A 14,039-nucleotide genomic window follows, 5' to 3' on the forward strand; every position below is an offset into this window, starting at 1 on the left:
AATGTGCGCAAAATGTCTTTGTTCGCACGTTTGCGCGCCTAAAGTTGATCAGCGGAGATGCTGAACAAATGAATAGTAATATTTAACACTTTTAAGCGTTACTATTTTTTTGGCTTGCAGGTCCTTCCACGTGCAGCGCAGACTGCAGACTATGAGCGCGCGCCTGGACGATAACAATAATAACAATGTAATAATGATGATAATAAGAATAATTTAAAAACAAAATTCCCAATGTGAAGTGAGCGGCTCGAACACACACACACACACACACACACACTGAACTCGGAGAAGACGAACGCGCGGCGTTCGGCGCGAGCGCAAAGGGGAAGAGAGGAGGGAGGGAGAGGAGGGAGAGAGCGGAGGGGGGGTCCGTGATAGAGCACCGCTCTGGCCAATAGGACGCGGGGTGGGCGGGGCCTGCGCAGCTCCTGGCGGTCCCGCACGGGCCGCTTAAAGTTTGTTTGTTCTCCGCGCGCGGCGTCGTGATGAAAACGTGTTAGTCATCCCGCTCGGCGATAATCAGACGAGTTTGATTCGGGCAGATCCCACACAAGCCCGATCTCTGAGGCCATTAGGCGCCAAACTGACTTAACCGACCTACTTTTTTTCCTCTCTCTCTCTCTCTCTCTCTCTCTCTCTCTCTCTCTCCCTCTCTCTCTCTCTCTCTCTCTCTCTCTCTGGCCTTGAGGAACAAACGACGGCGGTGAAGTTTTCCCATCACACAGGGACTCAATCACGAGAAACGAGGAGAGCCGAAACTCACTCCGAGAGCCACTTTCTGGGAGGGAAAAAAAGCAAACGACTGTTTTTGCGGAGCACGGATGTTTGATCGCAGCCTGTCGGACACTTTGGCCGAACTGAAACTTAACCGGGCGCGAGCGGCAATGACTATCTGACCGTTCGGAAAAAAAGAAAGTGAAGATACGGTCAAGAAATGGACATTCCTGTAGTGTCCGCGAGAAGCTCTCCATAGCCAGCAGCAGCAGCGGCGGCCGGCCGGCTCGCTCAGAAGGGTTAAAGCGAGAGAGCGAGTGTGAGGGGAGCTGGGAAATCCAGCCTCATTGGGTGGGAGAGCCGGAGAGACAGGAGTCCCCAGCAAATCAGCGGCTAATTGATTAAAGAGACTTCATTTGAATAGAGAGAGTGTGTGTGTGTGTGAGAGGAGGGGGCGGTGGAAGAGGAGGAGGAGGAGGACAGCAGCAGGAGGAGGAGGAGGAGGGGGGAGGTGGTGGCTGGCGAGGTGCCAATCGCCTTTCAAAGAACCCGTATGATTAATCGCGAGGCATTATTGATAATCATAACGGGACACACGCGCGGTGGATGGGCTCGCGCGCCGTGATTTCGGGACGTTTCTCGGCGACTTTTTTTCTCTCCCCCCCGTCGCTCTCTCGTGGCTGAGGCGCGAGGCCAGCATGTCGCGGAGGAAGCAGGCGAAGCCGCAGCATTTCCAGTCCGAGCCGCAGCTGCCCGGAGCCGAGCACAATGGTAAGTTGGAGCTTTCGGGCTTTCGGGCTTTCGACGCCGCTGTGGGCTTCAGAGGGGGCTTCCTTTGCCCCGTCCTGTCCGACTCACGTACTCAGAGTTTCGTGCAGGGAGCCAGCTGAAGACACACCAGAGGAGGGACGCTGTGTGTGTTTTTAAAGTTGTAGACTTTATGCTCTGCTTCCTCAGTCTTAACTAGGAAAGCTGATGTAAAAAGTAGCGCTAATATCGTTTAAAAGAGCGCAGCGTCCATCCTGTTTGCAGCTGAATTCCGCTTGCTTGCGCGATTTGGGCAAAAAAGTTGCAAAGTGTTGTTTTAGAATGTAAAATAAGAGATCTGATACGCTGCTAACACTTTTTTATCGCTTGTTTCGCTTCAAGGTTGCCCGTAGAAGTTTGAAGTCTTGCTTTCAGCTTCTCTCCCTTTCATATCCTCCGTTATGAGGGGCTCATAGAGCTACAGTGAAAGAAACAAACAGGCCTACTTTAAAGCGACTCTACTTTATTACTTTGATTATCATTTTATCTAGAAAAAAAAATAAAAATGACTCGCTTATTATTTTTCCCAATTTCTTCAGTTTAATTTGTCACCCTTGTCGCAAAAGGCTTAGCTTAACTCTATTCAATTTGAGCCTCCTCGCTGTAACTGTAGCGAAGTTTGAAGTTTCCCTGACTTTATAACCGGCACCGCCACATCATGTACATTCAAATTTCACGCAGGTCTGTTTTAATCGACGTGTACTACACCGTAGAAGTGATCATATTTATTTATTTACTTCGTGTAGCCTAAAGGGTTTACACCACTCTTTTCGTTGCGTTTCAATCGCACGTTTAACACAATTTTAACGCTTTGATTTTTAATGGAAAAAATGCATTGATTCTAACGTGGTGCGTCTGAAAAATAATAAAAATGCAGGAGAAGCGAACACACTTCCTCAAAAAGCAAGCAAACCGTGCTCGCTTCCTAAATATGTATATTACATACGTGTATATAATATTCGGTTCAATTCTGCGCATTATATTTGTGAATAATGTTGCCCGTCTTTAAGCGCGCATTGAGGCAAGACACCGCTTTTTATAGCCTGTTTACTGGGACTTTAGGCTACAGGTGATTGCGACAGACATTAAAAGGCATTAAAAGACATTAAATGCAAGCCACACATGCTAAATGTGGCTTACTTTTTTCTCTTTTTTATCTTTTTGAAGTGAGTCTTTACCTTTGTAAAGATGATGGCAGTTAAGCATATATTTCTAAGTCTATCTCAGGTTATTCAAACCTGCCCCCTTCAAAGGCTGAATAAGGCTCATTTGAGCTATAAAAGGCGTTTAAAGCGCATTAACATTTCTTCTATAAAGTGGCCTATTTATGGCTTAAAAGTGTTCCCTCGCAGAATCTCTCTCAGCTTTCAGCGTTTGATAGCAGGTTTCGTCTTGCTGATTTTGAAAGGAGGCTTTGATGCGATAAGGATTTAGTTTTAGTATCGAAACTCGAGCAATTTTCTACACAATTGGGCTTTTTTTTTTAAATTCAATTTTGCATATTGCTTCCAAATGCTAGGGATGGGGAGCGAGCAGAAGTTTCATCTACACAGAGAATTTCGTTTGAGGCAGAACTTGAAAGGCTCTCGTTTGGCCAGTGTCATCTTAATGTCCGTCATATGGTTTCCTCCACTTTCAAGATAAGGCTCTGTTTTGTTTTGGCCGCTAAAACAGTTTGCCAGCCTCGCAGATGCCAAAGTTACATTTACTGAATGAGCCTGTGTGTAAGTTTAGAACAGAACGTTTTGCGTTTAAATATCACGTATTTGGAACACTAGTTGATTTTCCTTTCCTCTTGGTTATTATTTTAAAAAATGTATTTTGTAGAACATTTCTTTTATCTTTTAAATTTAATTTAGCGACTTTTTTTTGCTTTAGACGCTAAAGTTATGCAGGCCTGCGCTCAGTATTATTTTGTATAGAACCAAATTTGCAGTTCAAAATCTGCTATTTTTCCATAAATTAGAAAGAAACAGGACTAATTAGTTTGTTAAAGAATGTATTTTGTATTAGCGTGCGACGAGCCGTCATATTTTATGTGATTTTGCTAGAATTTCAAAACCGTTGGAAAATAAGGTCAATAGCAGAATTTTCCCTGCAGGATTTTCCCCCCCTCAAATTCAATAAAGAAGTGAATGGCAGTGTTTGTCATTTAGTTTCAGCTGACCAAGCTAGAGGCTTTTCAGTCATTTCACCAATTGCAAAGTAAACAAACAAAAATGCAGATCTTCCAGGCTACAATCCCTCAAATTTAGCTTTATTTCTTTCTGAACTCTGGATGCTTTTATCAACTTCCTTGGTGTAAAAATCAAGGCCTTAATGTCGAGACAGATCCAGCGGGCTTGTTCTCCCTAAGCTTGTCTTGTGTAAGGCCAAGGCAGCAGTAAGATGGAGAGGGAAAGGAGGTCTCTGTCCCTGTTGGCCCGTCACCAAGGGTGGGATGTGAAGCTGTTTTAACCTTTGCCAGGCTCACACTGTGGGGAGGTGAGGAGAGATCAGGTCACGGCGTGTCCGTGTGTGCTGCGTCACTGACCCCCAGAGTGTCTAGTTAAAGCCAGCCTAGCAGGAGCTGCTGCTTTATTTGGGAGGGGGGGTAGGAGAGGTTTGCGGGGGTTTGAGGGTGGGGGGTATGAATGTGCCTGCTTTCCCCTTTCACCCCAGCAAACATGCTCCCCACCCAGAGAGAGATTCAGAGGGAGCTCCCCTCCACCATACGCTCTTGCAAACAAATAGTGCTGGACCCCTGCAATCAACAGGGATTTGGTCGCTTGTCTTTTTTTTTTTGTCTGCCTTCATTTGTGAAGTGGAAGTTTGGAAAGTGGCCTTGAGGACCCTGCTTTGCTTTGTAAGTCCTCTATCTGTTTGAGGCAATGTCACTAGTGCATGGGCCCAACACATACTGACCAGTGGAGAAGAGCTTTACAGGAACCCCATCTAGTGTTCACAGGGAAGTTTCCTAAAGGCTGAAAAAGAGAGGCGGGAGGGATGGAAGAAGGGAGGGAAGGAGAGAGAGAGTGAGAGAGAAATGAAGAGGTAGTGTGCGAACAATAACTCCCTCTTCGAAGTAGAGCGACGCCTGCAGCAGAGCAAAACAACGTAGGCACTAGAGTATGTTAGTATGTTTTTCTTCTCTTTCTCATCTACTCACTTTCTGAATCACTTTTTTTAAAGAATCTCTCACTCTTTCACTGACTCCCCACGCTACTTCTCCGTTCCTTCTGCGTGTCTTGGTTTGCTCAGAGCCTGTATAGCATACTGAGGACCCAAAGCTACAGTTATGTGGGTTCTCAACTAGTGCTTGCTTTCAACTTGACACACTAATCCTTCACTTTAATCAGAATCTTTAACTCGCCTCGAGCATTTTCAGAGTTCGCCTGTGCTGCTCTCAGCATGTGCTCTGTAGTTCAGTCTAGCAGCTCTTTCATATTGTTCGTAGACAGAGATATTTGCTTATTCTCTGAATAATTCAGTTTGTGCAGAGGGCGTAGCCACACGTTTGTGTACATGTTTAATTCTAACAATTTTGCTCTGAAGTGCTGTTATTGAAGTGTAGGAGGAATGTTGCTGATGTCTGAGCTGTTTTAGTCGCCACACAATAGAAATGCTGGTAGTTCTTTAACTGTGGTGCATATTTTTCAGCAATTCTAAGACGTGCTTCCCCAGCTTTATACGGACTAGCATTATACAAAGCTATGCATTCAGAAACACTTGAGTTCCTCAGTTATTCAAATAATTTTGGACTATTTACATTACAGGAAATCATTTCTTGATTTGCTTTCTTTATTATAATAATTAATTTTTGCACATGGTTTTTAGGTATCATCAATTGCCAAAACATTCTTTTAAAAGCAAAAATCAGTAACCTACCCACAAAAAATTTGTTTTAACTATCATTGTTCCCTTTTTTTGGGACTAATATGAATTGTTTTACTTCATGTAAGTTTTTATCAGCTTCACAGATGATTATGATGACTAGTATTACTTTTATTTTTAATGTTAAATACACTTTAGAGACTTGCTATTCATAAGTTGTAAATGTAAAGGCATTTTAGAAAAGACTAAGACAGTAAAAAGGAGTCATGTGATGTGATCACTAATTTATTTATTTATTTAGAATGTCATAAATCTGCCTTTTGGGCTCTTTTATTTACTTTGAAGTTTTTGAAATATGTTTTCTCGTTCTCGCATATTTTAAGCCAAAGTTATTAGGCAATATACAGTCAAACACTGGCCCTTTTATTTAGTACTATAATATTCTTTGTACACCACTAACTAGAGTTTCTATGTATGTATGTGTTTTGTAAGCTTCAGTTAAGATATGCACTTACATAAAGTAATGCACACAGATTAACTTAAAGGTTTTACCGTAAACCATTCCCTATTCCCATATAATCCCCCCTCAACTAAATTAAACCACTTTTTTTCCTCATTAGCCACGTCTAAACCTCTTCTGCTGTAATATTAAAAACTTTTCATCATAAAGTTGACTTTTCCTGTCTGACGGGCGCGCTGGTGGTGTGAGGCGCGGCTTTAGTGTCATGGCAACTTTAGCGTTATCTGATGTTCCAGCACAGAGAAACACTGAGGGAGGATAATCCGTGAATTAAAGAGGATCTGTTCTAGAAACAGCCGTGATGAGCAGGCCGGGCCCTCGCCCCCTCGCCCCCTCGGCCCTGCTCCGACGCTCCCATGCTGGGGAACAATAGGGAGCCATCCTGTCTCCCGGCAGGGCCGGGACACACTTCTGCAGGGGTTTCATTTGCAAATGAATCCCCACACTGATGAAAATGTAGAGGGCGAAGCCCCACAATGAAGGGGATTCATAGAAAATTGCAATTTGTAAATCAACTTGTATGTTAAACAGCAAGATTTTTGCTGGATACAAAGAAGCAGGGTTAGAGAGAGAGAGAAAGAGAGCGAGGAAGAGAAAGAAAGGTGGAAGTCTGGAAAGAGTCCATAGCCCCAGAGGGGGATGAGGGAGAGACAGAGAAGTATTTCTCACCGCCTTTTTAAAATGCTAGTGTCTTATTTAAAAGAAAATGGCAAAACCTGTTCTGCTTTTGTGTGGCGAAAGATCAGCTCCTTTCTTGTTTATATATACAAGTTATTCCAGTAAGTACATTTGTACCTTATCATTTGGTCTCAGTGAGTGCAGTGTGTAGTCTGAGGGGACAGTTTCAGTGGTAATAAATATATTTTTATATACATTCAGTAAATTGTTGGCACATCAATTTACTTTTAATGATTAATAACTTATAAAGTGTGAAATACTGCTGACTAATTTTTGTAAAATTAAAATGTATTTTTTTTCATATATTCATTGGATTAGACCATGAAAGAGAACCTGAAGAATGCATTTTTGCACAACCACAGCCTAGCTCATGTTAGCGTCTGTAGTGGCTGCAAAGAGTAAAGCAAGACAATCTGAATGCCGAGGGCTTGCTTGTTCCTGTCAGATCCTGATTGCAGGCTGACTGGATACAAATTAGTTTAGTGACAGGGATAACCTGTCCAAGATGCCCACAGTTGGTTGAAAATGAGCAAAGTTGACAGCAAATTGAAAGTCTAATAAGTCCTTCAAATGGTTGATTTGTGCCTAGTGGACATGTAGGCATTGAGGAGTATGAAATATTGGAAATCAATGCCTCTCTATGAAATTTCATTAGGCCCCATTGTCCTCAGTTCATAGTATTTTATGTTTTGATGGATTGTCTGAAGAAAATGATTACCTAAGGTGGTGGGAATGAGGGAACTCAGCTACACATCTTCAAAGATCACTTTTCAGCAATATTTTAAGTGTTATTGATCCTGTTTTTTATGCTGTTTCACATCTCAGCTGCAAAGCAGTACCTTTTTCTAATCTGTTTTGCTTTTATTGTTCCCTTTTTTAAACAGTTGTTTTTTTTTTAATGTATCAAGAGGATAAGTGTTAAACTGATTAACAGAAGATTAACAACAAAAGAATTTGAACAGATAAAGCTGCTTCTTCAGCTGCAAAACATTTCTAATCACTAATCCCCTTGTTCTCTCTCTCCCTGTCTCTCTCCCCCCCTTTCTTTTCTTTTCAGGGGACACAGAGCCTGGCTTGGATGACCCCCCTTGCAAGGACTCGGGTGCCCATATCTGTGGCAGATGCTGTGCTGAGTTCTTTGAACTGTCGGATCTTGAACAACACCAGAAGAATTGCACTAAGAATCAATTAGTTCTGATCGTGAATGAGAATCCTGCATCTCCTTCCGGAACTTTCTCTCCAAGCTCCTCTCCCCATAATCCTGATGAGCAGGTGAATGACACGACTAATAACGCAGATCAAGTCGAGTGTGCTGACCTTTTAGACCATAACTCACTGGATAAAGAGGAAGCCATGGATATGGATGTGTCGGCAATCTCTGCCACCCATGACGATGGAAATGGACACATGGAGGGAAGCAGCCCCATCAGTGGCAGTGGTGAAGGTGGCCATGGCGATAGGGGCAGTACTGGACCCAGTCTGGGCAGCTCTGCTATCTCAGCCTCACTACCTCAGCTTGGCAATCTTACGGAGCTGGGAAACTTCTCTGTGATGAACAGCAATGTTATCATCGAAAATCTCCAGAGCACCAAAGTGGCAGTGGCCCAGTTCTCTCAGGAGACAAGATCATCAGGAGGCCAGAGGGTTGCAGTGCCTGCCCTTATGGAGCAACTTCTAGCCCTGCAACAGCAGCAGATTCATCAATTGCAGTTAATAGAGCAGATTCGTCACCAGATTCTTTTGCTAGCATCCCAGTCCCCTGAGCTACAGGTGCCACCCACTTCCTCCCCTGGGAATCTGGCTTCATCTACAACCCCACTAACCACACTCAGCTCCCACTTGTCCCAGCAGTTAGCAGCTGCAGCGGGGCTTGCACAGAGCCTGGCTAGCCAGTCTGCTAGCATTAGTAGCCTAAAGCAGATGGCTAGTGCAGCGCAGCTACCTCAAAGCAACTCCAGCATGGGAGAGTCATCTCAAAGTCTGGGAGCACTGGGGACAGCTGTGGTCAATACCCAAGCATCAGACAAGAGAGCTGGATATGCTGGAGGTCTGCATCCCCCACTAGGCAATCCATCACTAGCAAAGTCATCTACACCAGCCTTTGGGATTGGAAGCCTGTTGAATCCTGTGGCAAACTCACTTCTACCTCAGCCTCCACCAGGAAACCCGATGTTCTCTAGTGCTCTTCCTAGTGTTGGAACCACAGTCGAGGATCTCAACTCCCTGGCAGCATTAGCCCAGCAAAGAAAAGGCAAGCCACCCAATGTGTCTTCTTTTGAGCCCAAGAGCAGCTCAGAGGAGGCATTCTTCAAACATAAGTGCAGGTTTTGTGCCAAGGTGTTTGGAAGCGACAGTGCCTTGCAGATCCACTTACGTTCACACACAGGAGAGAGGCCGTACAAATGTAACATCTGTGGCAACCGCTTTTCAACTCGTGGTAACTTGAAAGTACACTTCCAGCGTCATAAAGAGAAGTATCCTCACATCCAGATGAACCCGTACCCAGTCCCAGAGCATTTGGACAATATTCCAACCAGTACTGGTATTCCCTATGGCATGTCAATAGCACCAGACAAGCCAGTGACCAGCTGGTTGGACAGCAAACCTGTCTTATCCACTCTGAGCTCATCAGTTGGTATGTTGCTCCCACCAACTATGCCAAGCCTGCCGCCATTTATCAAGAAGGAAGAAAATCATTCTGTGGCTGTAACAAGCCCTTCCCACTCTGCTAAGAGTGACTCAGGTCCAGTCGAACCATCCACAAAAAGCAGTGATGTTGTCTCAGAAGAAGGCGATGGTGCAACCTTGCCTACCTCAAATGGGAAAACTGAAGAAAGCAGTCAGTCCTCAAGCTTCACAATAAACACAAGCTTAGTGGGTGAGAGCAAGACAGAGTACACCACCTCCAACAGTCCTCCCATGGCCACCAATCCTCTGATGCCCCTGATGTCAGAGCAGTTTAAGGCTAAATTCCCATTCGGAGGCCTTCTAGATCCTTTGCAAGGCTCAGAAACATCCAAATTACAGCAACTGGTGGAGAACATAGATAGAAAGGTGACAGACCCCAATGAGTGTGTCATCTGCCATCGCGTTCTCAGCTGCCAGAGTGCGCTGAAAATGCACTATCGCACCCATACTGGAGAACGGCCCTTCAAGTGCAAAATTTGTGGCCGTGCCTTTACCACTAAGGGCAACTTGAAGACCCACTACAGTGTCCATCGTGCCATGCCACCTCTAAGGGTGCAGCACTCTTGCCCTATCTGCCAGAAGAAGTTCACCAATGCTGTGGTGCTGCAGCAGCACATTCGTATGCACATGGGTGGCCAGATTCCCAACACCCCTCTACCTGAAAGCTACCCAGAATCCATGGGCTCTGATGCTGGCTCATTTGAGGAGAGAAACTTTGATGATCTGGACAACTTCTCAGATGACAACATGGAGGGAATGGAAGACGGTCCAGATAGCAGTGTTCCAGACACACCCAAATCTGCTGATGCATCCCAGGACAGCCTTTGTTCTTCACCTATGCCACAGGAGCATTCAGGTGTTGACCATCAGGATAAGAATGCACCTCAGGGGCTGGTAGAGGATTCACAGTCAAATAGAGTTAAAGCAACAGAAAATGGCTCAATGGAAGGGGACCACTTCACTTATGATTCCTCCTCTCTAGGAGGTGACGTTGAGAGCCAAAGTGCAGGGAGTCCAGCCGTCTCTGAATCTACCTCCTCCATGCAAGCTCCATCACCCTCTAGTTGTGCTCCCCAGCAACATAAATCCCCCAGTCTGGAGGAGCGTCAGAGGGCATCATCACTGGAGCACATAAGTGCAGGCATCATGCAGACCCATTCCTCAAGTCTAGGGGCTCTTGACTTAACCTCCATGAATCCCTCTAAAGACCCTCTGGGCATGCTTTTCCCCTTTCGTGAGCGAGGCCCGTCCAAGAACACATCGTGTGACATCTGTGGCAAGACATTTGCCTGTCAGAGTGCCTTGGACATCCACTATCGAAGCCATACCAAAGAAAGACCATTCATTTGCACAGCTTGCAACCGGGGCTTCTCCACCAAGGGCAATCTCAAGCAACACATGCTGACCCATCAGATGAGAGATCTGCCCTCCCAGCTCTTTGAGCCCAATACCAGCCTGGCATCCAGCCCTACACCTTCCCTTCTCTCTGTTGGATCGTTATCCTCCATGAACAAGTCTGAGATCAATGGCTTCCTCCATGCTCCTCCACATGATGGAAAAGATCTTCCCTCAAGCCTGGTGACCTCATCTGCTTCCACATCTCCAGTGCTATCTGCTGCTCCTCCAAGACGGACGCCCAAGCAGCACTACTGCAACACTTGTGGAAAGATGTTCTCTTCTGCCAGTGCTCTGCAGATCCATGAGAGGACCCACACTGGGGAGAAGCCCTTTGCTTGCACCATCTGTGGACGTGCATTCACCACCAAAGGAAATCTTAAGGTAATCATCTCTAGTAATTATAGCTAATGTGTGGGGCTTTTGTAGTCCAGTTTGTCAGTTAGAAACAACATGTTTGTCATTTTACCCTATGCTTCACAAAACAGGGTTTTTTTGATGACTCTTTGGATTCCCACTTATTTAGCGTTAACATTATGCAATAACAAGGGGAGGTGGAGAGAAAGATCACCTCAGCTGGGCTGAAATAAAGGTGTACAAGTGGAAAGGTTGAGTCACCCCATTAATATGAATATTGGGCAGAAACCCGAGAGTGTGATTGATGGAGCACAGCCAGGAACGCTTCGCTTAACAGGCTTTAACTACAGTTACCAGCGGCAACCACCTTTAGCTTCAGCATGCTCGGTATTTTTCCAGAGTTTATCTTGTGAAAAACGTGAGCTTCTCTTTGATCATAAAGAGAAAAGGGCCCCCGCTCACAGATAAACAGGAACTGTGGAGGTTTTATGTGGACATGTGTGATCACACCACTCGCCTGTGAAGAATTGGCGAAACCTGACACACCGAAGGCTTAATTTTCAGGAAGCAACGTAAATCTCTAACTAGATTCAAATTTCCCCTTCAAATAAATCAGTAATTATAGTGGACTTGTTGGGTGTAGTAGAGAAAGGAACATGAAAATCCTCTTTGCATGCAGTTGGATTTTACAGCTTATTTAAAGTATTTGATTGGACTTCAGTCTACTAATGCATTTTTTGGTTCATTAGCAGTCTGTGCATTAAACTACTAGTCTTTTGAAAATAATTTTCAGGTACACTGCTTATAATAAGTTGATGTTACAGCACAACATTTTCCCACTTCCATACAGTTTTGCTAATTGTAAAGTAGAAACATATTTTTTACTTTTAAAACTGTTTCAGCTGCTTAAACCACAGGCTCAGAAGGATGAAACAAAATGGTCTGCAATGTTGTAGAAAAGTGCAAATTGATATCATGTGTTTGCTAACTGTGCTGCGAGTAGTTTAAGGACATGAAATATTTTGCCTTTTAAGTCAGTATACACGTATTATCTGCTTTACACAAGTTTATCACAACTACACAAATCACTCATTCTGCTGTACTGCTTAAAGGGCCAAACAGAGGTATGTCTCACATTTAATAGTAGCTAATGCAATAAGGCAATGCAATTTATCTAGAACATGGCATGTCCTAGGGAGGCTCCATCTGCTCTGAGAGAGCAAGGGAGTGAGATACTGTTTATAAGATGTTTTATTCTCATCCTAATGTCTAGACCTCAAACATAGCCTTCAGTGGGGCATGCTTAATACTAATTATTTGTTCTATTCTTTGTTTTTCCATTGCATCATCTTGTGTGCACCATGCTGATTTGAGGCCAAATTTGTAAACATTTCTGACCTCTCTTTTTCTTTCTTTCTTTCTTGCTGTCTTTCTGTATCTAGGTTCACATGGGTACTCACATGTGGAACAGTGCCCCAGCCCGACGAGGACGCAGGCTGTCTGTAGATGGCCCCATGGCCTTCTTGGGCACAAACCCAGTCAAGTTCCCTGAGCTCTTTCAAAAGGACTTGCCTGGAAGGGCAGGGAATGGAGACCCAACTAGCTTCTGGAACCAGTATGCCGCTGCCTTCTCCAATGGCCTGGCCATGAAAACAAATGAGATATCTGTGATCCAGAATGGGGGCTTGCCTCCCTCGCTCTCTGGGAGCGTAGGGAATGGAGGCAGTTCTCCCATCAGTGGCCTGACGGGCAGCATCGACAAGCTGCACAGTTCCGAGCCCAACGCAGCACTTGCTGGCCTGGAGAAGATGGCCAACACAGAAAACGGAACTCACTTCCGCTTCACTCGTTTCATGGAGGACAACAAGGAGATTGTCACTAACTAGGAGATGAGCGGCGCTAATGTGGTACATGCTGATACTCTCACAAACACTTGCAGACATGTACTCACACATGCACAAAAGAGAGAGAACAAGTGCAGGAAAAAGAAATCGGCTCTGGCTTGCCGTGGAGACTTTAGTTTGAAGAGGACTTGCTTTTTTTGTACAATGTACAACACGTTAAAGTTTTACGGAGCTTATTTATTAGTGATTATAACCTTGCTCAAAAAAGTGGAAACATTAACAGTTACTTAGTTTTCATTTTATTTTCTGTTTTACCGCCAGAATGGAGCTGTGTGATTGTGTAAAAGTGTGCTTTTGGAACTTTTAGCATTTCTGGCTAGATGACTTTTACCTTGGTATTAAATTATTTCTATCTGTAGTATGTATAACAAAACTGTTGACGTCTGTGATGCATTAGAGCTTGAATAAGCAAAAACAAAAGGCTGTAAATAATGTACACTGATCCGTGCTAGATGGTTTACCAGCTGTGTATTAACCCCTGCCCCCCCCAAAAAGTCCCCCACCTTTTATGAAAAATACCAGATTTTCTTCAGGCAGAGGACATACAGAATAGTCCTTTTATCCACTTATTTAAGTAAAAAGACGCAGGCATAACTACATCTCAGCTGTTACCTTTAGAAATTAATCTTTGTTTCTGGATGTTTATTGTATTGTGGTTTTCTTTCTTTCTTCCTTTCTTTCTTTCTTTTTTACTTTTGTTTCTTGATTTCTTGTTGCTGTAGACTACAAAGCTCCAACTAGCATCATTGTTACGTAAAAGTACCAAGAAAGGTCCACGTCCTGGTTTAGGCCTGTAAATGAGAGGTGAATTCAAAATCTGGGGAGTGATAGCCTACTTCAGGAAGTAAAAGAAGAAGAAGAAGAGCTGGGTTTCCACATTGCTGCTACGTTCTAGCATCTTCATTTGACATCAAATGCAAAAGGCGTGTACATACCCTTGAATGTGGAACATCTACTTCCATCCCAACAAATGTACATAAATCTCAAAAGACAAGGTCCATCATGGCCAGGGGACAAACGATAGTGTTTTTATAAATAGAAATATATATTAGGTTTGAAAACCGTTGGACTGTTACATGCACTTTCTTGGAAAGTTGGAAAATCTTTAAGGGTCCAGTTTCTCTACAGTTTAATACCTACTAACAACTACAATACTGTAATTC

General features: G+C 44.1%; 1 protein-coding gene across 3 annotated transcripts; it reads left to right on the forward strand.

Moving 5' to 3' along the window:
* The first annotated feature begins 444 nt into the window (after positions 1-444).
* sall1a (spalt-like transcription factor 1a) lies at positions 445-13,726 on the forward strand. Of its 3 annotated transcripts, XM_036584056.1 has the most exons (4): positions 445-1,485; positions 7,590-9,049; positions 9,125-10,999; positions 12,415-13,726. In XM_036584056.1, exons 1-4 carry the CDS (start codon positions 1,413-1,415, stop codon positions 12,856-12,858), a joined length of 3,852 nt encoding a protein of 1,283 aa, XP_036439949.1. In that variant the 5' UTR covers positions 445-1,412; the 3' UTR covers positions 12,859-13,726. The 3 variants fall into 3 exon arrangements, with proteins under 3 accessions (XP_036439949.1, XP_036439948.1, XP_036439950.1); XM_036584055.1 differs by having other exon boundaries at positions 7,590-10,999; XM_036584057.1 differs by lacking the exon at positions 445-1,485 and adding an exon at positions 4,134-4,629 and having other exon boundaries at positions 7,590-10,999.
* The last annotated feature ends 313 nt before the right edge of the window (positions 13,727-14,039 follow it).

The sequence above is a fragment of the Colossoma macropomum genome, unplaced genomic scaffold (assembly GCF_904425465.1).
Source record: "Colossoma macropomum unplaced genomic scaffold, Colossoma_macropomum, whole genome shotgun sequence".
Taxonomy (NCBI): Eukaryota; Metazoa; Chordata; class Actinopteri; order Characiformes; family Serrasalmidae; genus Colossoma; species Colossoma macropomum.

Bases quoted from the DNA above. Each gene is read 5' to 3' on its own strand.
- sall1a (XM_036584055.1), top strand. From the start codon at position 1,413: ATGTCGCGGAGGAAGCAGGCGAAGCCGCAGCATTTCCAGTCCGAGCCG. The intron at 1,486-7,589 runs GTAAGTTGGAGC...TTTTCTTTTCAG, and splicing joins GCCCGGAGCCGAGCACAATG to GGGACACAGAGCCTGGCTTG. The intron at 11,000-12,414 runs GTAATCATCTCT...TTCTGTATCTAG, and splicing joins CCACCAAAGGAAATCTTAAG to GTTCACATGGGTACTCACAT.